This window comes from Scyliorhinus torazame, chromosome 13, assembly GCF_047496885.1.
Source record: "Scyliorhinus torazame isolate Kashiwa2021f chromosome 13, sScyTor2.1, whole genome shotgun sequence".
NCBI classification, from domain to species: domain Eukaryota; kingdom Metazoa; phylum Chordata; class Chondrichthyes; order Carcharhiniformes; family Scyliorhinidae; genus Scyliorhinus; species Scyliorhinus torazame.
Window position 1 is genome coordinate 194,187,844 of NC_092719.1, and position 26,377 is coordinate 194,214,220.

At 47.2% G+C, this 26,377-nt stretch overlaps 1 protein-coding gene across 1 annotated transcript in view; it reads right to left on the reverse strand.

The window, feature by feature from the left end:
* Positions 1 to 15,848, reverse strand: part of LOC140388469 (5'-nucleotidase domain-containing protein 2-like) — a 108,444-nt gene extending 92,596 nt beyond the window's left edge. The window contains exon 1 of the mRNA XM_072472660.1: positions 15,313 to 15,848. Coding sequence (XP_072328761.1) covers positions 15,313 to 15,568 — 256 coding nt within the window. The 5' untranslated portion in view covers positions 15,569 to 15,848. The remainder of the gene's footprint in view (positions 1 to 15,312) is intronic.
* Between the last annotated feature and the right edge of the window lie 10,529 nt (positions 15,849 to 26,377).

Consider the following 26,377-nt stretch of genomic DNA (forward strand, 5'->3'; position numbering starts at 1 on the left):
TTGGGTACTCTAAATTTAAAAAATAAATAAATACGGATGTGAAAGTGCTGGCTAAATTGGTGGCGGGAAGAATGGAAGGTTGTGCCCCAGGGGTGGTTGAAGAGGACCAAATAGGCTTCGTAAAGGGCAGGCAGCTTTCTAATAATATAAGGAGGCTGTTAAATGTAATCATGACCCCGTCAAGAGCCCAGATACTGGAGGTGGTGGTGTCCATGGACACGGCGAAGACATCTGATCGGGTTGAGTGGCGGTACTGTTTGAGGTCCTAGGAAAGTTCGGGGTTGGGCCAAATTTGTGGCATGGACGTGCCTGTTATATGTGGCACCAAAGGAGAGTATGCAGACCAATGACATGGGTTCACAGAACTTTGAACTGCACAGGGGAACAAGGCAGGTGTGCCCGCTGTTGCCTCTGTTGTTTGCAATAGCTATAGAGCCTCTTGGGGTTGGCAGAGTGGCGAGGGGACGAAGGGAGCATCGGGTGTCGCTATATGCGGACAACCTACTATTGTATGTTTCAGACCCGCTGGAGGGCATGGAGAGGATCATGGGCCTGTGGGGAAGTTTGGGACGTTCTCGGAATATGAGTTAAATGTAGGGAAAGTGAAGTGTTCTTGGTGAATGAGTTAGGTCAGCGAGCCAATCAAGGGGGATGCCATTTAAAGGTGGCCAGAGACAGGTTTAGATACCTGGGGATTCAATTAACGAGGGAATCGATGATGGTACACAAATGGAATTTAACAAAACTGGTAGAGGAGGTTAGGGAGGATCTGAAGAGGTTGGACACGCTGCACTTGACGTTGGAAGGGAAGGACCAAATGGTGAAGATGAACATTCTGTCAAGGTTCCTGTTCATATTCCAGACACTCCCGAGCTTTGTACCGAAGGCCTTCTTTCGTAAACTGGATATGATTAACTCAGATTTTGTATGGGCAGGGAAGGTGCGAAGGGTTAACAGGACCCTGTTACAGAGAGAGAGGCAGAAGGGAGGGTTTGTGTTGCTGAGCCTCTACATTATTACTGGGCGGCAAACGTGGAGAAGGTGAGACGGTGTTGGGAAGGAGATGGGGCAGAATCGAGGAAGAATCCTGTAGGGGGGCCGGTTTGAGTGACATAGTGATGGCGGCATTGCCAATGGCACCAAGGAAACACTCGGAGAGTGCAGTCCATGGTGAAGGTCTGGGACCAGCTGAGGAGGCATTTTAGGATAGAGAGGATGTTGGTGCTGACGACGTTGTGCGAAAACCACAGGTTTGAGCTGGGGGGCGGGGGGGATAGATGGCATGTATTGGAAATGGAGAGAAGTGGGGTTGGTTAAGGCGGGGCATTTGTACCTGGAAGAAGGGTTTGCCAGTATAGGGGAACTGAAGGAGAGGGTAGAGCTCCAAAGAGGAAGTGAGTTTAGGTATCTACAGGTAAGGGACTTTGTGCGGAAGGTTTGGAAGGAGTTCCCCAGGTTGCCGAGGTACACCCTGTTGGAGCAACTGCTTCTTCCGGATGTGGAAGGGGAGGGCAGGATCAGAGACATAGACGGGTGGCTGGGAGAGCAGGGAGGTTAGCAGGTGGTGAAGATTAAGGAGAAGTGGGAGGGGGAGCTGGAAGGGGAAGTAAACAGGGGAGTGTGGAGTGAGGCGCTACGAAGGTAAATGCGACCTCCTCGTGCGCAAGGTTGAGCCTGATACAGTTCAAAGTGGTACACACGGTACTTGGGCAAGAATGAGTGGGTGGATCCTTTGGTGGCAATATTCGTGATATCAGAACAGCTGGAGTTGATGGAGGGGAGGAGGGCCAATGTGGTGGCCTTCGTATTTCTGATTATATGACGAAGAATTCTGCTGGAGGGGCGGTCAGCAATGGCACCGGGGGTGCCTGCTTGGCTGGGGGACTTATATGACTTTCTTCGGTTGGAAAAGATCAAGTACGCATTAAGGGGTTCAACGGAGGGCTTTGAGGCAAGGTGATGGGGATTTTCATGGTCATGTTTGAGGAGCTGTTCGTTGCGGGGGGTGAGGGGGGAGAGAGAAAAAAAAGGGAAACATTTGTACAAACTATAGTTGTGTTAGGTAATTTGTTCCCTGAATTGTTTTATGTTTTGTAATAAGTTTGGAATAAATTACATTTTTTTAAAAAGGCATAGTCATAGAATACCTACAGTGCAGAAGGAGGCCATTCGGCCCATTGAATCTGCACCGAACCTCTGAAAGAGCACCCTGCCAAGACCCACTCCCCCAACTCTCTTTGGACACAATCCACCTAACCTGCAAATCTTTGGACTGTGGGAGGAAACCAGAGCATCTGGAGAAAACCCACACAGGGAGAAAGTGCAAACTCCACACAGTCAGCCAAGGTTGGAATCAAACCTGGTTCCCTGGCGCTGTGAGGCAGCAGTGCTACCCACTGTGCTACCTTGCTGCCCCAAATGGAGACCATCTGTGCTAATAAATTCCCCTCCACCTCCACTAGCCTTGGCCTTGAGTATTATGTGTAGCACCTAATCAAATGCCTTTTGAAAATCCAAGTGTGCTACTACATTGACTGGCTCACCTTTCCCTACCATGTTAATTACAAATGCAAAAAACTTCCTTACTCATAAAATCCAGCACTTCCCAGTGGCTGATGCCTGGTTAATTGGCCTGTACGTCCCTGCCCAGTCAAGGCAGGACCGACCGCATGGGAAAGCGACAGCCCAGCCAAAAGGTCCACTGACTTTTAGTGGTACTCGATGATCACTGCAGCAGGCAGGGCTGGCAAATCCCACCCCTTTATTTCTCTCTCCCTCTATTTTTGAACACTGAATTTGCATTTGTTAACTTGCAATCCACTGGAACCATTCTAGAATCTGAGGAATTGTGGAAAATTATTGCCAGTGTATACACTATCTCTACAATTTCCTCTTATAGAATCTTAGTACGATAGTCATCAGGTCCTCGGGATTTTATTTCTCCAGTACATATTAATTACCCAGGTTCCTCACTTAGCCCTTTTTTAACCCTCCCTCTTCATAATTTGTGTCTTCTACTGTGAATATTTGTTCAATGTCTCTGCTAATTCCAGAGATCTTGTGGCAGAGTCAGGAGCATCCCTGCCTCCGAGCCAGAAGCTCCAGGTTCAAGTCCCATTCCAGGACTTGGCCACAGGAGCTGCATTCATAATGTAGCCAATCGTAACATGGAAAATCCTTCCAATATGCCAATGGCAGCGGTAAGAAGAGAGTCCACTGGTCAGCCATGCTTGATGTGCGGTGGTGCCCCTCAAGCTTTGGCCTTTAGGGGCAGCACGGTGGTTCAGTGGTTAGCACTGCAGTCTCACGGCGCCGAGGTCCCAGGTTCGATCCCGGCTCTGGGTCACTGTTCGTGTGGAGTTTGCACATTCTCCCCGTGTTTGCGTGGGTTTTGCCTCCCTCTTTTAATCTATAGCTTTCATAATACGTCACTGGTGAAACTTTAAGGCTGAGTTGTTTTTTTGATGAAATGTGGAATAGATAGATTGAATCATTTAATTATTTCCCACTGTTTATTTCCTACCATTCCCAACCAATCAACCTTTGCCAGTTCTTTCCTCATACCAATAAAATTGGCTTTGTTAAGTTTAAGATTCTTGTTTTCAATGGGAGTGTGTCGCTCTCAAACTTAATATATGACCATTTCCCAGAGGATCTTTCACCGAGACAACTAATTAAACCTATCAATTACTGATAGCTTTATTTCCCTTGTTGCTTCCACAATCTTTTGTTCGAAGAAACTGTTCTAAAAGCATTACACAAATGCATAATTCCGATTATCTTTACCCATTTGGTTTGTCTGGTCTATATGAAGATTAAAAGTCCCCACAATTGTCTTTGAACTCAGCTTTGCTAGGCCGTTTCAGAGTGCAGTTAAGAGTCAATAACAGGGCAGCACGGTGGTGCAGTGGATAGCACTGCTGCCTCACGGCGCCGAGGTATCATAGTATCATAGAATTTACAGTGCAGAAGGAGGCCATTCGGCCCATCGAGTCTGCACCGGCTCTTGGAAAGAGCACCCTACCCAAGGTCCACACCTCCACCCTATCCCCATAACCCAGTAACCCCACCCTACACTAAGGGCAATTTTGGACACTATGGGCAATTTAGCATGGCCAATCCACCTAACCCGCACATCTTTGAACTGTGGGAGGAAACCGGAGCACCCGGAGGAAACCCACGCACACACGGGGAGGATGTGCAGACTCCGCACAGACAGTGACCCAAGCCGGAATCGAACCTGGGACCCTGGAGCTGTGAAGCATTTGTGCTATCCACAATGCTACCGTGCTGCCCCGGTCCCAGGTCCCAGGTTCAATCCTGGCTCTGGCTCACTGTCCATGTGGAGTTTGCACATTCTCCCCGTATTGCGGGGGATTCGCCCCCACAACCCAAAGATATGCAGGCTAGGTGGATTGGCCGCGGCAAATTGCCCCTTAATTGGAAAAATGAATTGGGTACTCTAAAGAGTCAATAACATTGTTGAGAGTCAGTCACATATAGGCCAGACCAGGTGATGATGGCAATTTCTTTCCCTAAAGGTGTGAACCCAAATGGGTTTTTACAAAAATGATAGCCATCATGGTCACTGTTATTGAGGCAGACTTATTGTTTCAGATTTATTCGTTGAATTTAAATTCCACCAGCTTCTGTGATAGGACTTGAACCCATGTCTACAGAGCATTAGCCAAGGCCTCTGAATTAGTAGTCTAGCAGAATTACCACAACACTGCTGGAGTCTTTATTTTCCAACCTAGGTTACCTTGTAATCCCCATGTCTCTGCAATGGGATCTTCAGTAAACAAAAACTGCATTCTGGGTCCCCAATTACCAGCATGCAATGCCATGGGAGATACAAGCATGAATTCATTACAATCTTTACATCACTGTGATTTGCCTGCATTACTTCAGACACTATCGAAGCATATTTGGGGATTTCCACAGGCAATTTTAATGTCTAGCTTATGGATATGATTGCTTACCATGGCAAAAAGGAAAATTGCCTTTTTGAAGGTTTAATGTTGACCGGAAAATTTAGTGAAACAACTGCAAAGAAAAATCCATTTAACTATGGTTCCATTTGCTTTCAGTACATTGCCACACAGTGTATTCAACCACTATTTTAAAGAAGCCTATGAATACATGCTAGAAGAATATAATTAACTTTGCAGAAAAAATTGGCAAGGGCATTTTCTCTTTTATAGTCACATTATGAACAGTAAAACAAGGAACAGAGAGTTGAGGTGTGGAATATTTATATGTGATTGTACGCAGGAAAGCAACAGTGAAACACATGCTTTATAATGTAAGAAAATGTAAACAAGACATGAGAAAGTTGCACATAGGCAGTCGCATTGTACCAGAAGCAAGTTATTTAACTAGCCACAGACATTGTTATTTAATACAATATTAATATTTTTGAAAAAGGAAACAGACATGTTTGGACATGCATTTTTAGTGCATCAGTATTGCAAATAAAATTCTTCTCAAAAGATATCTATAAAAATGCATAGCTTTTAAAACATTTTTGTAGCGCTTGTACTTAATTCTTTAGAAAATAAATGCAGTACCAATGAAGACTAATGTCCTGGGCCCAATCATCTTCAGTTATTTTACTGATGGTCTTACCTCCCATCATAATGCCAGAGGTTCACAGGTGATTACACAATGTATAGAATCCCTACAGTGCAGAAGGAGGCCAATCAGCCCATTGAGTCTGCACTGATCCTCTGAAAGAACACCCTACCTTAGCCAACTCTCCTGCCCTATCCCTGCAGCCACACCCAACATGCACATCTGTGGACTCTAAGGGGCAATTTAGCATGGCCAATCCACCTAAACTGTTGGATTCTTTGGACTGTGGGAGGAAACCAGAGCACCCAGAGGAACCCACACAGATGGGGGGAAACGTGCCGACTCCACACAGTCACCCAAGGCTAGAATTGGACCCGGGTCCCTGGCACTGTGAGGCAACAATGCTAATCACTCTTCCACCTTACCACACCATTCGCAGATCCTCAGATACTAAAGCAGTCCCTGTCCGCATGCAGCAAGACCTGGATAATATTCATGCCTGGGCTGATAGATTGCAAGTAATATTTGTGCCACACAAGCTCAGGCAATGTCCACCTCCAAGAGAGAATCTAACCATCTCCACTTGGCACTACCATAGAGGAATCTCTACTATCAACATCCTGGGAATTATCACTGATGGGAAACTAAAGCAGACCAGTGTTATGATTCCAGACCAGGCCCCAACATTTGTTAGGGTACCAGACAAGAACCGCACTTTATTTAAATTTATAAAACTGTGAGGAAAGAATACTTCGCTCCAGGAGTGATTCCACTGACCAATAGGATATATTTTATATTAAAACTTTATCATTAGCACAGTATATCTTATGAACAGTGTTAAACTACATTAATATCACAGAAAATAGCTTACAATTAATAGTTAAACAATTCTTAATAATAAAAGGAAACACTAACTTTTAACTATCTTCTCTACCTCCAAAGAAGCAAAACAGGTCAAAAGACGCTTGTAAATATAGTTAGCAATCACAGGGATACTTGCTGTACACGTGACCAGAGATTTCCTGGAAATACTGCTTGAAGAGAGAGAGATCCTGTCAGGAAAAACCTGCAGATTTTTGTCTGTATCTGAGTACTGTTTACCCTGACAGCCTTCTGCAAAAGCTGCTGCTCAGCTCAAAGCTCCCAGCAAAACCAATAATGAAACTGCCTGATACAGACCTGGCTCCTCCAATTAATGACATAATCATTATTCCACTCAGATCCTCTGACCTGTTTCATCAGTGGAGAGAGAAACAGAGTTTCAAGTCGACAGTCTTTCTTTGGAATGGGGAAAAGTTAGAAATGTAATAGATTTTGAGCAAATAAAAAAGTGGAGAGGCTGAGGGGGTGGGTGCTCCGTAGGTACAATTTTACTAGCTTGGTGGGGATGGTGAAAGTGGATTTGGCAAGATAGGATAGCCTCCCTCTGTCACTGGCAGGTCGGGTGCAGGCGATTAAAATGAATGTGTTGCCGCGATTTCTGTTTCTTTGTCAGTGCCTGATGGTCTTTTTGCCAAAGGCATTTTTTAAGGAAGTGGACAAGTCGATCACTTTGTTTGTTTGGGGGGTCGAAGGTACATCTGTACAGCGCCGCTCCTGATGGCCCGTGCGAGTACTCTGGGAGTCCTGTGGCGATGGCAACACTGAAGATTTGGAGGCAGTTGAGGCAGCATGTTAAGATGGGGACTGGGTCAGGGGGAGATCCCGATTAGGGGGAACCATAGCTTTGAGCCAGGGAGGCTGGATAGGAGGTTTCGGAGATGGGAGGAGAGAGGGAGCAGTGTTTTAAAAGATCTGTTCCTGCGGGGACGTTTTGTGAGGTTGGAAGAGTTGAGGGAGAAAAATGGACTGGGGCAAGGGCAAGGGTTTAGGTACCTGCAGCGCCGAGACTTTGCTAGGAAGGAGGTTCAGGGCTTCTCGATAGCGCCAACCCCCTCATTGTTGGAAGAGGTATTGATGGCAGGGGGAATGGAGAACGGGGTGGTAACGGCGACCTATGGATGATTTTGGGGGAGGACAGGGTGTTCATGGAGGGGATCAAAGCCAAGTGCGAGGAAGAGTTGGGGGATGCTATGGAAGACGGTTTGTGGTGTGAGGTGCTCTGGAGGGTGAACGCCTCAACGTCATGCACGAGGTTGGGGCTGATACAGCTGAAGGTCATGTATAGGGCGCACCTCACGAGGGTGAGAATGAGCCGACTCTTTGAGGGAGTGGAGGACGTATATGAACGTTGAGGGAGGAGCCCTGCAAACCATGTTCATATCTTTTGATCCTGCCCGAAGCTGGAGAAGTATTGGAGGGAGGTTTTCAGTGTCATCTCAGGGGTAATGTATCTCAACTTGGAACCAGAGCCCCGAGAAGTCATTTTCGGGGTGTTGGACCGGCCCGGGCTGCAGGCGGGTGCGGGGTAGATGTTTTAGCCTTCGCCTCGCTGATTACCCAGAGGCGAAGGACCCCAGTTGGGGTGGAGGTCAGTTTCTCCGCCCTGTACCTCGGCTTGGTGGGGGGACCTACTTGAATTTTTGACCCTCAAGAAGGTGAAATTTGAGCTGAGGGGGATGAAGGACAGGTTCTATAATTCAAGGGGACTGTTTATTATACACTTTCGAGAATTGGTTGCCATCGAACATTGGGTGGGGGGGAGGTTTGGGATGTTTTGGTAGCATAGTGAGCAGGGTGCTGTTTTTGTTTGGAGGATTGTTATTGTAATTGTCTTTGTTTGTTTATTTGATGAAAATGTTGAAAATGAGGAGAATAAAAAGATTTTAAAAGAAAAATGGGGGAGAGGTAGGAAGAAGAGCAAAAAAGGGAAGACCTGTTCCAAGTTTTCTTTTCCATTCTTGTTTCTCTTATTTAATTTCCTTTGCTTCCAGATGATAGCTATTCAAGATCCTCACATTCTCACCTCCTCAAGACACATTTTTTATTTCTCTACTTGTCCTATTACCATTCCCTTTTATCCTCGTACCTTGAAATATTTTGCCATCATATCTCTCCTGGTCTCCAGTCTATCACAGATTTTACCATCGTTCTTCTTCCCTCCCTCCATTTCCTCGCTCTGCTTTTCCTAGTTTTGATAAAAGGTCACAGATCCAAAATGTTAACTCAGATTTTCCTATCCACAGATAACGCCAGCTGTTTTTGTTTAAAAAAAAGATCCTTGAACTGAATAATTGCAGGGTCAAAGAAAAAAGGTTGCAATATACCTGAAGAAGAACAACTAAAGAGTATTGTGTACTGATGTTCGCTGTCTCTGTAATTTATTTATCATGCTGCAGAAATGGCAAACAATCAACCTTCCATGTAGTTTATCAAGTTGGATTTAATGGCTGAAACTAATTAGTACTTGGTGACATTTCAGTGACATTTCAGTGCATGTTTTGTGCATAGATATCTTCTTCCACTTCCAGAGTCCTTCTGCAAGGTTTTACCTCAATAGTTTCCATGTGTCCTCACATCTCAGTAGCTTCTTTGCATACATTAGTGTGGGATCTTTCTTGTGCTATAATCCTTAAATCAAAGACCATTTATAGAGGACTTCCCACAATATGCCTAAATCCTGAATGAATTCAGGAGGAAGCAAACTTGTCAAAAGTCTATTTGTATTTCTATTTTCTCATCTGTTTAAGCAATAAGGAAATAAGTAGAAATGCTAGGGCAGCATGCTGGCGCAGTGGTTAGCATTGTTGCCTCACGGCGCCGAGGTCCCAGATCCCGACTCTGGGTCACTGTCCTTGTGGAGTTTGCACATTCTCCCCGTGTTTGCGTGGGTTTCGCCCCCACAACCCAAAAGATGTGCAGGGTAGGTGGACTGGCCACGCTAAATTGCCCCTTAATTGGAAAAAATGAATTGGGTACCCTAAATTTATAAAACAAAATAAGTACAAATGCTTCATAAGTTACTTCATACGGCTCACAGCTCATCCTGGATGAATGCAACCCTCCGGGGTTCCTAACATGCACTCACTTTTATTTTAGTTGTAAAGGTCTTGACCACATTCTTGTGCATATTTTCTTAAGCTGCAACTCTATGCAATGACTCATAAATTGATAAATGCCTGAAAATGGTTGAAATCTTACACCTCATTCTATACATTAATGAACATTTAAATGAGGGTCATTCCTTTATTGCTGTTACATCCAAGATGTACCTTTAAAATCAGATCTGTTGCTCCAAGATGCAAATGTATCAATTATTTTGAAATGTTTTTACCTCACTGCAAATTCCCTTTAGAATCACTTCAGGGAGCACGGTGGTGTAGTGGTTAACATGGCTGTGTCACAGCGCCGAGGCCCTGGGCTCGACCCCAGCCCCAGGTCACTGTCCGTGTGGAGTTTGCAAATTCTCTTTGTGTCTGCGTGGGTCTCACTCCCATATCCCAAAAAGATGTGCAAGGTAGGCGAATTGGCCACACTAAAATTGACTCTTAATTGGGGAAAAAAAAGAATTGGGCACTCTAAATTTATTTTTGAAAAAGAATCACTTCAGAGATGTGGCCACTGATTTCTGAGCCACTATTAACCAACTTGTGGTCAGTTCTGAGATTTAATCCTTGTATTTCCTGCACTGCACCTAGTCCTGGGTACTGCAGGGTGTTTGCCCCTGACTTATAATACTCTTTATTGTCACAAGTAGGCTTACATTAACACTGCAATGACGTTACTGTGAAAAGCCCTTAGTCGCCACATTCCAGCGCCTGTTCGGGTAGACAGAGGGAGAATTCTGAATGTCCAAATTACCTAATAGCACGTCTTTCGGGACTTGTGGGAGGAAGCCAGAGCACCCGGAGGAAACCCACGCAGACACGGGGAGAACGTGCAGACTCTGCACAGACTGTGACCCAAGACAGGAATCGAACCTGGGACCCTGGCGCTGTGAAGCCACTATGCTACCATTCTGACTTGGTGATCAGCAGTGTGGAAAATTTAGTTAAGCACATGCACCCTATTTACTTTTGTCCATAATTAATTTTACTTTCCACTAAACTCTTGACTGCTGTTTTACTGTTAGTTCATGCTGTGAATTTAGTGAATTCACATTCTTATGCTGTTTTTCCAGCTTTTGTCCATCCTGCTAACTTGTTATATCGTCCTCCTCAAGGATCAAAATTTAGTAGCTCTGGTCCCAACATCACTCAAATTAGACAACATTTTTGCCACTTACTCAACACTGAATTCCGAATATTCCAACCGATATAGTACTACAGGCTTCACATCCTATTTTTCTGTTAAACAGTTTGTCCAAGGGTAGACGTCTCTGTTTTGTACATATCAATAATCCATACATTCTGCAGCTTCATCAATACCATGAGCTGTTGCCTTTGTAATTCTGAAGGTCTGCCTTTTCTCTGCAAGCACTTTAGTACGTTGGAACATGTAAACAGAATTCAGCCATTCAATCATTGCTCCTAAATAGCACATACCAGGAGGCACCATGAACGTCAGTGTTGCCACAAGTGGTGTCAGAGTTGTGAAATTATAACTTTCAGTCCCCCACATGTCAAACTAATTCACTTGGAGATATATTGCGAGTTTTAAATATGCAAGATTACATTTAGTAAAACCAAAAAGAAAATACATGAAAAATTTAAAAGGCAGTTCATGTTTGTGACAATGTACTAGACTAGCATTCCTCAGCATTATAATTCATTGTCCCCTGTTTCATTACCATAAATAGTGATTCTGGCAAAGGTCCTTCACCTGAAATGATAGTCTCTCTTATTGCTTTACTGGTGCCAATGTGCACTCTGTGCAACTATAATTTTCCCTTATTCCCACTCCTCCAGTTTTCTTTTTAATTGTCACAAATGGATTATCCAATTTTCTAACTTGTTTGCCTGCCCTCAGACATCAAAGAAAATGGCCAGAAAATTATTTCTGCAGTGAATTCTTTAATAACAGATTAATTCAATTTTTGCTTGAAATGAGCATCCACACAGTGAACAGTGAAGAATGGGAGAGTCTCCTATTCAGCCAGAATCTGCGTAGGCAACAACAAACTACTGCAGTATCTTGCCAACTATGAAAATGAAAGTTGCCATAGTTCCAGAGGATGCTCTCCCCTTTGAGAGAGAACGCTGACTGGGGGTGGTTTAATCTGAGGGTCACCACACCTTAGGGTTGAGAAGGGGTCTTTACGGTAACTTCAGCCAGTACAGAAATTGAATCCACGCTGTTGGTGGCACTCTGCATCGTGAACCAGCCGTCCTCACCTTCTTAGGGCATAATATCTGAAGAGATACCGTGAAGTGGCAATGGCCACCTTTGATAAAGAACACCCTGCGTAGCTCAACGATGCGCAGGAGCATTAACAATGCAGTCAACTAATAAACAGATTTTTAAAAATAAAGTGTAGCTGTCATTGAAAAAAATATTTAACCCACTGCAAAGAATCCTTCATAGAATTCTCCAAAGACTCCTACTAATAACATTGAAAAAGCATCTTCTAATCGCCTTCCAAAAGGTCCATCCAATCTCCAGTAACCTCCACTTCCACCACCACTCATCCATTTCCCTAAGTGAGACAAGGCTTTACATCTTGGTGAGTATCCAAGCTATATTGTTTCAGATTCCAGCATCCGCAGTATTTTGCTTTATATGTTTTTTTAGCTTTGTAATGTTAGCGTATATGTTTGTATGAAAATGTATATTGGGCGACATGGTAGCACAGTGGTTAGCACTGTTGCTGCACAGCACCAGGATCCCAGGTTTGATTCACGCTTGGGTCACTGTCTGCACGAAGTCTGCACGTTCTCCCCATGTCTGCGTAGGTTTCCTCCGGGTGTTCCGGTTTCCTCCCACAAGTCCTGAAAGACGTGCTTGTTAGGTGAACTGGCATTCTAAATTCTCCCTCTGTGTACCCGAACAGGCGCCGGAGTGTGGCGACTAGGGGCTTTTCACAGTAACTTCATTGCAGTGTTAATGTAAGCCTACTTGTGACACTAATAAAGATTATTATTATAATTAAAGTCTTCTCCCAGAAACATAACATTTGCATTTTTTTTAAATAATAATCTTTATTGTCACAAGTAGGCTTACATTTACACTGCAATGAAGTTACTGCGAAAAGCCCCTAGTTGCCACATTCCAGCGCATGTTCGGGCACACAGAGGGAGAATTTAGAATATCCAATTTAGTATCAGCAAGTCTTTCGGGACTTGTGGGAGGAAACCTGAGCAGCTGGAGGAAACCCACGCAGACACAGGGAGAACGTGCAGACTCCGCACAGACAGTGACCCAAGCCGAGAATCGAACCTGGAGCCCTGGAGCTGTGAAGCAACAGTGTTAACCACTGTGCTACCGTGCTGCCCTACGATTGTGTTTTCTAGGAGCCTATCAACAATGTTAAGTCAGGACGTAACTGTGTGTCAATTATCTTGAACACACTGAGGTGAAGGTGCTGAAACTGAGTTAAGGCTAACAGAGGTATGCAGCACTTAGTATTTCTTTAGTAAGGAACATTATAAAACATGTTTTCATTTTAACAATGTGGTGAATGTCTAATTACTGATAATTCACCAGTGCACTGTATTATGTTATGTTATTAACCCTGTGGGCTCCACCTATGGGCCATTGTGTGGCTTCACCCACAGGGGGATATGTTGGGGCATGTACGGACTCAGCCCATGGCTCCACCGCTTTAGAGGAAGTATAAGAGCAGCTGACCTGCGGGGCCGCCTTCAGTATTGTACCGGTCGCAGGCAGACACAGTTCTAAGCTGATTAAAGCCACGGGTTACTTCTCCACGTGTCTTCGAGTGAATTGATGGTAGCATCAATTTAATCAGTTTAAAATACTACTATGGAATCAGCCCTCAAACCTGACAGACTGGAACTCGATCCACAGGCCGCGGAGGCGAAAGAAATGTTTTCACATTGGCTTTGATGCTTCAAGGCCTATCTCGCCGCGTCGTCTACGCCATCCGTCACTGATGAACAGAAGCTGAGCCTCCTCCACGCACGGGTGAACCATCGCATTTCTGTCCAGCTCGACGAAGCCGTTTCCTATACAGATTCCCTCGCACTACTCGAACGCCTCTACGTGCAGCCTATGAACGAGGTCTACGCACGACAAGTCTTCACCACTCGCCGACAGCGCCCCGGGGAGTCGCTAGATGACTACCTACGCGACCTCAAAGCCCTCGCACACAACTGTAACTACCAGGCCGTTGCGGCTACTCAGCACATGGAGCTCGCCGTCAGAGACGTTTACGTGGCGGGGGTCCGATCGAACTATGTGAGACAGTGCCTGCTCGAAAAAGGGGCCCAGGACCTGGACAACACGGTAAAACTGGCTACCTCTCTGGAGGTCGCTTTTCAGAGTCTTACTGCGTTCCCGGCCGACCACACGACCCCCTTGTGGACCCCCCAACCAGATACTACCCCAGGTCTGTGCCGCGCGGCCGCCTGCACATCATGGGAGGCTACCCTGCTATTTTTGCGCCAGTCCCAACACCCCCGGCAGCACTGCCCGGCCCGCAACGCGAACTGCAGCAGCTGCGGGCGAAAAGGACATTTCACCAAGGTCTGCTTGGCCAGGTCTAAGAACGCAAACTCACAGACCTGATCCACAGACTCACAGGCCCGCAGACCCCGCAAGGTGGCAGCGTGTCTGCCGACTCTGCCTCGGCGCAACACGTGCAACTCATGGGGGCCGCCATCTTGGCCATCCTCACCCACACGGCCGGCCACATGTGATCCATGGGGGCCGCCATCTTGGACGCCATCTTCCTCACCGCTCGACCAACGGGGGCCGCCATCTTGGCCACCATCTGCTACGTCGCTCGACGCGTACGACCTTTACGGACAGCCATCGCGGGGCCGCCCCAGCACCTCTGATCACGCCGCCGGCTACCCACAACTCAGCGCGGTCACCCTAGACCAGTCGCGACCCCATGGCACACTTCCCCTTTCGAGGAAGTATAAGAGCAGCTGACCTGCGGGGCCGCCTTCAGTATTGTACCGGTCGCAGGCAGGCACAGTTCTAAGTTGATTAAAACCACGGTTTACTTCTCCACGTGTCTTCGAGTGAATTGATGGTCGCATCAAACTATTTGACCTATATCAACATATTTCTCTATGCATCCTTGAGTAGCTGCTATTACATAAAACTGAACTGTCCAATCAGCACGCAATCAGGGTTTTGTTAATAAGTTCATTGTGAATTTTATATTTGAGCAGTAAAATATTCATCGCTTCAAGTGGCTAACCCACCTAAATAAGATTTACGAATGCAAATCCACAATGAACTCAAAATAAAGAATTAAACTATAAGAAAAGCCGCGACCCGCTGGGTCACTGTCTGTGCGGAGTTTGCACGTTCTCCCCGTGTCCGCGTGGGTTTCCTCCGGGTGCTCCGGTTTCCTCCCACAGTCCAAAGACGTGCAGGTTAGGTGGATTGGCCATGCTAAATTACCCGTAGTGTCCATAAGGGTTGGGAGGGGTTATTGGGTTGCGGGGATAAGGTGGAAGTGAGGGATTAATGTGGGTCGGTGCAGACTCGATGGGCCGAATGGCCTCCTTCTGCACTGTATGTTCTATGTAATCTATGTAAAAGGAAAAATCAACACACATGTTCATAAACCGCTTTTATAAAGCACACAAATATTATTATTCACATATACCTTTCAGAATGAGCTGGAAGTCTGAATCAGAGCTCTCAAATCCATGGGGGCTATTGTCAGAAAACACGACAGAATGTACTCAACGAAGTCAAATGCCGTTCCTTTGCCAAACTTACCGTGGACTAATTTTTTCATCTCATTGTAACGACCCCACAGATAAGTTGCGTTCTCAATTTTTCCTGCGGCGTTGGTTCTGCTGATTCCACTGGAATCCGCGGGGCTGTATTGCAGCTGCCGAACCCCCTTCTCTTTGCTGTGGATCGGCGCATCGACACCTTTTGTGCAATAACTCGCGGCTAAACTGGAGGCGGAAAACTTCGCGGCTTTCCACTGCAGAGAGGCACATACCGACTTGGCGAGCAAGCTAGCCATAGTGGCCCGCTGCACTTTGCAATCTGGAGTTCAAGACTGGCAATAAATCAGTGTGAATTAAAAGCCCCCTTTTCTTTTTAAGGGCGGACAGGCTGCGGCGAGCTGTCCCCTCTGCTGACGGATCAGGGCTTTTTAATCCGATTCCGTTCATCAAACCAAAAGCTCTTGTCACTAACAAAGGATCCTCCAATCAGAACCCGGCCTTTGCCGCTGGGAACCAATCTAATTTGGGAGTAACATGTTAATCTGGTCAGGAACCAGATATTCCTAACCGCTGGAGACACAGAGGGAGCAGCACGTCCTGACAACCAGTTGAGTATTCCTGGGCAAATCCGTCCTTTCCTGATACCTAAACACTGGGAAGGCTGAAAATCCGAAATAAAGACATATGTCGGCAATGCACAGCCCTCATTCCCCCCCCCCCCTTGTCACACGGGAAGACAAAAGATTTGACTATAAACCCTTACTCAGCACTGAGACCAAAATTTGAGTGGAATATAAAAAGATAGCAAGAATTTTATTATCGGAGTGCATCAAAGAAGATCAAAACATGGGAGCGGTGTGCATAAAAAGGGACAATGCAAGGCAGTTAAAAATAATAGAACAGAAAATCGAGCGAGGTGCAAATATGCAGATTTATCCAGTTTTCTGTTACTGCCCAAGAGCATTGGTTTTGGGGGGGCGGGGAGTCGCAAATCACAGATAGGGGTTAGGTTAATATCTCGGGGCAGAATGGAAGACTTTGTCAATAAAGCAGTGACCCTATCTACATTTGTGTAGACGGCGGTTCGTCAAAACTCTACTTACTGCAATGGACTACCTTTGCACAACGTTCCGCTAAATCCTTGCCGGCTTACATTGGCACCCCGATGTTATGAATCTTAAATTCGTATCCCAATGTCCAAATCCTCCATGGTCTATCTTTTTATCCCTCAAACTTCCTCTAGCCTCAACACTCCAAGGTCTCTGCTTTCTTCCAATGTTGGTCTCACGTACTTCCCAATTTTCATCATCCATTTGTTCATCATTGGAAGCCATGCCTTCAGCTGCCTGGGCCTAAAGCGTTCCCCACCTCTCCTGCCCTCGCTTCCTTTATAAAGGAGACAGCATTGGGAGCAGTGGATATTGTATACTATTGCACCAATATTCTGCTTTTTAAATTTTTCCAATTAAGGGGCAAAGTAGTGTGGCCAATCCACCTACCCTCCACATCTTTGGGGTGTGGGGTGAGACCCACGCAGACACAGGGAGAATGTGCAAACTCCACACGGACAGTGACCGAGAGCCAGAATCAAACCCGGGTCCTCGGCACCAAATTTCCTGCTTTAATGTTCAATTTGTACATTGTTCAATTTATTACCTTCAATTTCTTGTGTTCAATACAATAAAACATCTTCCTTTTTTTTCAATTCTGGCAAAGATTTTGCAACCCAAATATTTTGCTCTGTATCTTCTGTTTATAAATGCTGATAGTCCCCAGAGGGTAGGGACATAGAGGTAGTGGTCGCAATGGATGCTGAGAAGTCATTTGACCGGGTGGAATGGGATTATCTGTGGGAGGTACTGGGGGTAGTTTGGATTTGGGCGGGGCTTCATTGACTGGGTCAGGCTGCTGTATCAGGCGCCCGTGGCAAGTGTTCGGGCGAACAGGCTGACATCGGGCTATTTTAGGCTGCACCGGGGGACGAGGCAGGGATGCTCCCTCTCCCCGCTGTTGTTCGCACTGGCCATAGAACCGCTGGCAATTGCGTTGAGAGCCTCAAAGAGCTGGAAGGGACTGGTCCGGTGGAGTGGGGATGGAACACAGAGTCTCGCTATACGCGGACGATCTGCTCTTATATGTGTCGGACCCATTGGAAGGGATGGAAGAAATTATGGGGATTTTGGCCGGTTTTCGGTTTATAAATTGAACATGGGGAAAAGCGAGATGTTTGCAATCCAGGCAAGGGGGCAGGGGAGGAGATTGGGGGAGCTGCCGTTTAGAGTGGTAGGGGGAAGCTTTCGGTACCTAGGCATCCAGGTGGCGCGGGAATGGGAATGGCTGCACAAGCTTAATCTGGCCCAACTAGTAGACCAAATGAAGGAGGATTTTCGGAGGAGGGACATGCTCCCGCTGTCACTGACTGGGAGGATACAGACAGTGAAAATGATGGTTCTCCCGAGATTCCTGTTTGCGTTTCAGTGTCTCCCCATCTTTATTCCTCGGTCCTTTTTTAAACAGGTCAACAAGGTGATCTTGGGCTTTGTATGGGCGGTTAAGACCCTGCAAGTTAAAAAGGGGATGCTGGAGCGCAGCCGGTGGGGGGGGGGCTGTCACTCCCGAACCTCAGTAATCATTACTGGGCGAATATAGCCATGATTAGGAAGTGGATGGAGTGGGAGGGGGGAGTCGGTGTGGAAGCGAGTAGAGGCGGAATCTTATAAGGGCACTAGTTTGGGGGCGTTGGTAACGGCGCCTCTGCCATTCCCGCCGGCACACTACTCGACCAGCCCCGTGGTGGCCACAGCCCTGAGTCTGGGGGCAATGGAGGAGACATGTGGGAGCAGAGGGAGCATCGGTCCGGTCCCCAATTCGCAATAATCACTGGTTTGCCCCGGGGAGGTTAGATGGAGGGTTCCGGAGATGGCAGAGAGCAGGGATCGAGAGGATGGGTGATATGTTTATAGAAGGGAGCTTTCCCAGCTTGAGGGAACTGGAGGTGAAATTTGAACTGACGGGAGGGAATCAATTTAGGTACCTGCAGGCGCGAGACTTCCTACGCAGGCAGGTCCATAAGACCATAAGACATAGGAGCGGAAGTAAGGCCATTCGGCCCATCGAGTCCACTCCACCATTCAATCATGGCTGATTTCAACTCCATTTACCCGCTCTCTCTCCATAGCCCTTAATTCCTCGAGAAATCAAGAATTTATCAACTTCTGTCTTAAAGACACTCAACGTCCCGGCCTCCACCGCCCTCTGTGGCAATGAATTCCACAGACCCACCACTCTCTGGCTGAAGAAATTTCTCCTCATCTCTGTTCTAAAGTGACTCCCTTTTATTCTAAGGCTGTGCCCCCGGGTCCTAGCTAATGGAAACAACTTCCCTACGTCCACCCTATCTAAGCCATTCATTATCTTGTAAGTTTCTATTAGATCTCCCCTCAACCTCCTAAACTCCAATGAATATAATCCCAGGATCCTCAGACGTTCATCGTACGTTAGGCCTACCATTCCTGGGATCATCCGTGTGAATCTCCACTGGACCCGCTCCAGTGCCAGTATGTCCTACCTGAGGTGTGGGGCCCAAAATTGCTCACAGTATTCTAAATGGGGCCTAACTAGTGCTTTATAAAGCTTCAGAAGTACATCCCTGCTTTTATATTCCAAGCCTCTTGAGATAAATGACAACATTGCATTTGCTTTCTTAATTACGGACTCAACCTGCAAGTTTACCTTTAGAAAATCCTGGACTAGGACTCCCAAGTCCCTTTACACTTCAGCATTATGAATTTTGTCACCGTTTAGAAAATAGTCCATGCCTCTATTCTTTTTTCCAAAGTGCAAGACCACACACTTGCCCACGTTGAATTTCATCAGCCATTTCTTGGACTACTCTCCTAAACTGTCTAAATCTTTCTGCAGCCTCCCCACCTCCTCCATACTACCTGCCCCTCCACCTATACCTTCCCGCTCCTACCACCAAGGGGGATACAGGATAGGGTAGTTTCCAGAGTGTGGATGGGAGAAGGGAGGGTTTCGGATATTTATAAGGAGTTTATGGGGTCAGAGGAAACACAGACCGAGGAGCTGAGACACAAATGGGAAGAGGAGTTAGGTGGAGAGTTAGAGGATGGTCTCTGAGCTGACGCGTTGAGCAGAGTCAACGCATCGACAACATGTGCCAGGCTCAGCCTGATACAATTTAAGGTTGTTCACCGGGCTCACATGACAGTGGCCCGGATGAGCAGGTTCTTTGGGGTGGAAGACAGGTGCGCAAGGTGTACGGGCGGACCAGCGAACCATGTTCACATGTTCTGGACATGCCGGAAGCTTAGGGGATTCTGGCAGGAGTTTGCAGATGCCTTGTCCAAAGTATTGAAAGCAAGGGTGGCGCCAAGTCCAGAGATGGCAATTTTCAGGGTGTCGGAAGATCCAGGATTCCAGGAGGAGAAAGAGGCAGACGTTCTGGCCTTTGCCTCTTTGGTAGACCGGAGGTGGATATTATTAGCTTGGAGGGAATCGAAGCCCCAAAGCCGGAGATCTGGCTCGCTGACATGGCGCGCTTTCTCTGTCTGGAGAAAATCAAGGTTGCCTTGAGAGGGTCAATGTTGGGGTTCGCCCGGAGGTGGCAGCTGTCTGTCGACTTCTTTAGGGAAAATTAACCGTCAGCAGAAGGGGGGCCGGGGGGGGAAGGGGGGGGCTGTGGGGGTAGTTTAGTGTAGAGTAGGGCGTTAGAAAAGGTGGGACCTGTGAGAGAGGAAGATGGCTTTTGCACTATGTTTATAATTGTATGTCCACTGTTTCTTCTGTTACTGTTATAAAACCATAAATACCTCAATAAGATGTTTATAAAAAAAAAATGCTGATCGTACCTGGTGAAAACAGGGCATTCCTAAGGGTTAACATTCCAGCACAGTTGTTTCCCAGAAAGTTCATGGGCAGGATTCTTTGTCCCGCCACACGCGCCCCCAAGATTCTCCGTCTCGCCAGCCGGCCACTGGGGTTTTCCATTGTGGGCCACCCACACAGTCGGGAAATCCACCGGCTGTCGGTGCAATGGAGAATCCCGACAGCGGAGAATCCAGCCCCATATCTAAATTCTTCTCTCGTTTCATTAGTTAAAGTTTTATTTAAATTTTGAATTGAGGGGCAATTTAGCGTGGCCAATCTTTGTACATCTTTGTGTTGTGGGGTGTGACCCACGCAGACACAGGGAGAATGTACAAATTCTACACAGACAGTGACCCGAGGCTGGGATCGAACCCGGGTCCTTTGCGCCGTGAGGTAGCAGTGCTAACTACTGCACCACCGTGCCAACCTTTAGTAAAAGTTAAATAGTTGTCCATTAAAATTAAAATCTAGATTTCTGCAGACATATCTCTTAATTTAAAAGGGTTTGAGATGCCTCTGTTAAATAATACTGTGATACAATGGCCACATTGAATGCAGCAAGGCAGAAAGAAAACAAAAGAACAAAAAGAAGAAACGGTCTAAAGTCTAAACTCATGTAAATAAACAACAAAAACTGACCAAAATATAAATAACATTGTGGTGCCCCCCCCCCGCCCCCCCCCCCCCCTTTGAAAAAGTCTTATCATCCTGTGTCCATTTATTCTATGCTATTATAACAAAATCCCAATAAAACCATTTTTAAAAATAATACTGTGATTAATCAATATGAGCTAATGAGATAACAGTTTAGATTTAAATGAATATTTAAAGATTAAAAACTGCTCCAGTGATCAGTGACAGTGACAGTTTCCTGATGAATTCTAGAGCGGTTTTGGCGTAGTGGTATTGTCACTAGACCAGAATCCAGATACCCAAAGTAATGGTCTGGTGGCAGATAGTGGAATTTGAATTCAATAAAAATCTGGAATTGGTGATTGTTGTAAAAACCCATCTGGGACTTCCGGTGGCTGCCATGGAGGAGTAGGTCGCATATTCAATAGCTCCCGCCTGAATCGGACTTTCAGACCCGGATTTTTGTGGACTTTATTAAATAAATCGGTGAAGTTAGCATCAGTAAGGAGGATTTCCGCCCCCCGGTGTATGGATAGCTGTACCAGAAGTGGCCGTGTGAAACAAATTAGTCCCGATAGAGGGAAGCGAGGGGAGCTGGCAGAGCGGCGAAGCATGGCAGACGGCAAGGACCAGGGAGTGGTCGCTCACTGGCCGAAGGAGCAACAGATAGAGTTTTTCAAGAGTTGCTTCGCCGAGCTAAAAAGGGATACACTTGACCTGATGAATGCATCGATCGACCAATTGGTCGCGACTCAGGCAGCCCAAGGGAAAGCGATCCAGGAGATCGAATTAAAACTCTCCAACATAGAGGACGAGATAACTGTGCTGGAGCAGAAGGTGGAGGTGCTGGAGGACCGCCTCAAGCAGATGCAGGAGAAGCTGGAGGAGCTGGAGAACAGAACCAGGAGGCAGAATTTAAGGATCGTTGGCCTTCCTGAAGGTATCGAGGGATCAGATGCAGGAGCGTATGTGGCGAGTATGCTGGAGTCGTTGATGGGAGCGAGGGCTTTCCCTCGACCCCTGGAGCTGGATGGAGCCCACAGAGCCCTCGCAGGGAAACCCAAGGCGAACGACCCGCCAAGGGCCATGGTGGTCCGTTTCCACCGATTTGAAGACAAGGAGCACGTCCTGCGATGGGCCAAGAAGGAACGGAGCAGCAAGTGAGAGAATAACGAGGTGCGCATCTATCAGAACCTGGGTGTGGAGCTGGCCAAGAGATGTGCGGGGTTCAACCAGGCAAAGGCGACCCTCTTTAAGAAGGGGGTGAAGTTTGGGGTGTTATACCCAGCGAGGCTGTGGGTAACGCAGGAGGACCGACACTATTATTTTGAGTCGCCAGATGATGTTTGGACATTTATTAAAGAGAAGTTGGACTCGAGTTAAGAGACACTTAATACTTTGAAGATGGGAGGAGGCAGCGGTCTGTACTTGTGTTCTGTTTTAAATAAGATTATGGGGCGCTTTGTTTAGAAGGTGGTTGATATGGGGGGGGGGGGGACCTGAAGCCAGCACTACCCTTCGGGGGACTGGGTTCTGTTTTAAGTGAGTGTGTTTGTTTGGCTTTATGGTTATGCTAATGGCTTTTGGAGAGCTGATGTTTACTTACTGGGGAATGTGATCTTGTAAATAGGTTTTTTCTATGTGGGGAGAGGGGCCCGAACATTAGGGCGATAGTCTGACCGGCACCAGGGGCGGGGGCTATCGGGGTCAGTATGGATCAGCTGACTCTCGGGAGCGTGGTGGGAGGTCCCTAGCTTCAGTCTTCAGCTAATTCCTTTCACTCCATATGATATCAAGAAATGGTGAAGGAACTGGATATTGCAAAGGCTGTTGGCCCTAACAATATTCTGGCAATAGTCCTGAAGACCTGTGCTCCAGAAATTGTGCCACTAGCCAAGTTGTTCTGGTACAGCTACAACACTGGTATCTACCCTGCAATGTGGAAAATTGCCCGCATTTGTCCTGTCCACAAAAAGTGGGACAAATCCAACCCAGTGAATTACTGCCCTATCTGTCTACGCTTGATCATCAGTAAAGTGTTGGAAGCGGCCATCAGCAGAACTATCAAGCGGCACTTGCTTAGCAATAACCTGCTTACTGACGCTCAGTTTGCGCACCACCAAGGCACTCAGATCTTGACCTCAAACATGGACAAAGTAGCTAAACTTCAAAGGTGAGGTGAGAGGTTCTGCACTTGACATCAAGTTTGACCGATATGGCATCCAGGAGCCCTAGGAAAACTGGAATCAATGGGAATCAAGGGAAACCTCTCTGCTGGTTGGAGTCATCCCTGGTTGTTGGACATCAGTCATCTCATGTTCCACGACATCACTGCAGGAGTTTCTCAGGTTAGTGCCCAAGGCCTAACCATCATCAGCTACTTAATTAATAACCTTCCTTCTATTCGAAGGTCAGGAGTGGGGATGTTCACTGATGATTGCACAATGTTCAGTACCATTCGTGACTCCTCAGATAATGAAGCAGTCCGTGTCCAAATGCAGCAAGACCTGGACAACATTCAGGCTTGGGCTAACTGGTGGCAAACAACATTCTCACAACAGAAGTGCCAGGCAATGACCATCTCCAACAAGAGACAATCTAATCATCACCCGTTGAATTTCAATGGCATTACCACTGCTGAGTTCCCCCACTATCTACATCCTGAGGGTTATTATTGACCATAAATTGAACTGGGCGAGCCATATAAATACCATGGCCATAAGATCAAGTCAAAGGTTAGAAGTCCTGCGACAAGTAACTCGTCTCCTGACTCCTCAAAGTCTGTCCACCATCTATAAGGTACAAGTGAGGAATGCGATGGAACTCTCTCCTCTTGTCTGGAAGAGTGCAGCTCTACGAACACTCAAGAAATTTGACACCATCCAGGACAATGCACCCCAGCTTGATTGGCATCCCATCCACAAACATTCACTCCCTCCACCATTGATGCACAGTGGCAGCAGGGCATACCATCTACAAGATGCACTACTAGAACACACCAAGCTTCTTTAGACAGTACCTTCCTAACCCACAACCACTACCATCTAGATTCAAGATGTGGAGATGCCGGCGTTGGACTGGGGTGGGCACAGTAACAAGTCTTACAACACCAGGTTAAAGTCCAACAGGTTTATTTAGAATCACAAGCTTTTGTAGCATATCTCCTTCATCTAGATTCAAGTCCAAGCGCATCAGGCACATGGGATCATCATCATCTGGAAGTTCCCCTCTAAGACACTCACCGTCCAGACTTGGAAATATATTGCATTTCTTCACTGTGGCTGGGTCAAAATCTCGGAACTCCCTCCCTAACAGCACTGTGGAGGTACCTCAGAGACTGCAGCGGGTCAAGAAGGCAGCTCTCCACCACCTTCTCACGGGCAAATGAAGGATGTGCAAGAAATGCAGGTCCAGCCAATGACGCCCAGATTCTCCACCGTCGGGATTCTCTGTTCCTGCCGGCAGCTCAACCCTGCCCACGGTTTGCCCGATGGTGTGGGGTGGCTATGATGGAAAATCCCATTGACAAGCAGCAGGAACAGAGAATCCCACCACCAGGCGTGCCACCGGGAAACATGCGGCTGGGGGATCGGAAAATCCAGCCCCCGTGAATGAATTTAAAAATATCTCGGACAGGATTCTCCAAAGCCGATTTCGTAATCGGCAATTGGGCGGAGAATCCCTTTTTACGATGGAATCGGGGGCGGTGCCCCCTCCAAACCAGCATCATTGAGGAATGCACTGCACGCCATTGGGACGGCCTCGGGACGTCACCTGCAGGCCCTCCCCTGATGCTCCGCCACCAATGGGCTGAGTTCCCGACCGGTTGACTTATGGTCTCAGTGGTCAGGAACCCGGCGTGGTGGCTGCGGACTGTGTCCAGCACCGCCACAGTCGGGCGGGAGCCGTGCTGCTGTCTGCGGGGGAGTGGGGGGGGGGGGGGCTTTCGGCGAGGATTAGGGGGACTGGTGGGGGGGGTGTAGAGGGTTCCATCTCTGCTACTCCACTACTGGGCCGATATCTGGGGTTTGAGTATCTGTGTGTGTCTCTCTCCAGCTGGCACTGAAACCTCAGAGGCCAGGGATGCCGCACTGGGACACCTCCACGGAAGAGAGCACTGAATCAAGCCTGCCGTTTATCCCTAACCGGAAGCCTGAGGCTTATATCACACAGATATCCAGACCCCCACCAATGCCCAGGTGATTCTCTCTCTTGCCGGTGGTGCAACACCCACCCGGTTCCTACTTCGCTGGAGTAGCTTTCCCAAGAGAGAGAATAGGACACTGCTGTTTATTACCTAACCAGCAGCCTGTCCTGAGTGAACGGGTTCGAATCGTTCAAGATGACCCTAGATTCTCGACCCCGGAATTAAGGTGAGGAATATCTTAACAATGACTTGATCAGAGATCGCTGGTGAGAGATTGTAGAATTGAAACGACTCCAATTATCAGCAAATCGAGGTTTATTGCAAAACCCAGGTCAAAATCATCAAACAGAAGAAATTATAATAAAATCTTAAACTCTAACACAAACTAAGTCTATTCAGGAAGTACTATAACGGACACAACGTAAAATCTTATTGTTACACAATTTTAGCAATGGTACAAAACACAAATCAAGCCCCCTGCCCTAAAGCCTCAACCACTATCAAGGTCAAGGGAGTTTCGCAAGCTGCTGCAGGGTACTTACGGTCACAGGCTGCGAGAGGTCAAGTCGAAGGTGGAGAGGTCAAGCCGAAGGTGGAGAGGTCAAGCCAAGAGACCCTCAATCGAAACACAGCCCCTTTTATATCCGTTTTACCTGGCTTTTTCCCGTGTTCGGCCAGCCCCTTTTGCATTGAATCCATAAGGTTTAAAGTTCCCGCTGGTCCTGCCCCCTTTGAGCCGGTCAGACCTGTCAAGATGGGAGTACCTCCCCTAGGTCCGCCTCCAGTCTGCTTTTTGAGATAACGAGGTTGAGCTCCCTTGTGAAGATTTTCAAAGTCTTCCATCTGCTCTGGAGATCGCTGCTATTCTCACCTCGCTATGTTGATGGGGTGTTGATTGGATTCTGCTCTGGTGGAGGCAAAGTCATTTACATCTGCATGGGGCTATGACCATCCCATTGTCCTGCTTGCAGGCAGGCCCCTTACAGCATTACCATTCCCCTTTGTCTCGGTTTTTAATCCTATTTCGTTGTCAGGCTTCTTCTTCCTTGTAGCTCTGGGGGGGAGGGGGTTTGTAAATACCTATGCCCCTACTCAGCTCAGCGGACCAAGCCTGCTGGGAAATTTGGTTACGTTCCTTTGGCTGAAAAGTGTCCAGTTTACAGTCTCTGGGTTTTATTCTTGGGCAGTCCAAAAAGGGCCGAATTGCCCGAAAACCTTACAGGTGGCGAGGGGGTGTCTGGAGAGGTACTATCTGGCAGGTCGGGTGCATTCATGGGCGACGCCATGTTGTACGGCCCGACCGCTGAATGTCGTCGCCCTGCGCATGCATGGCCACGGATCCGGCAATTTTTCGGCTGTTTTTGTCTTAGAGGCTGGGCGTTTTATGTAGTGCGGCTGCTAGCCCCTCACCGGTCGGAGGATCAGTGGTGGGGCG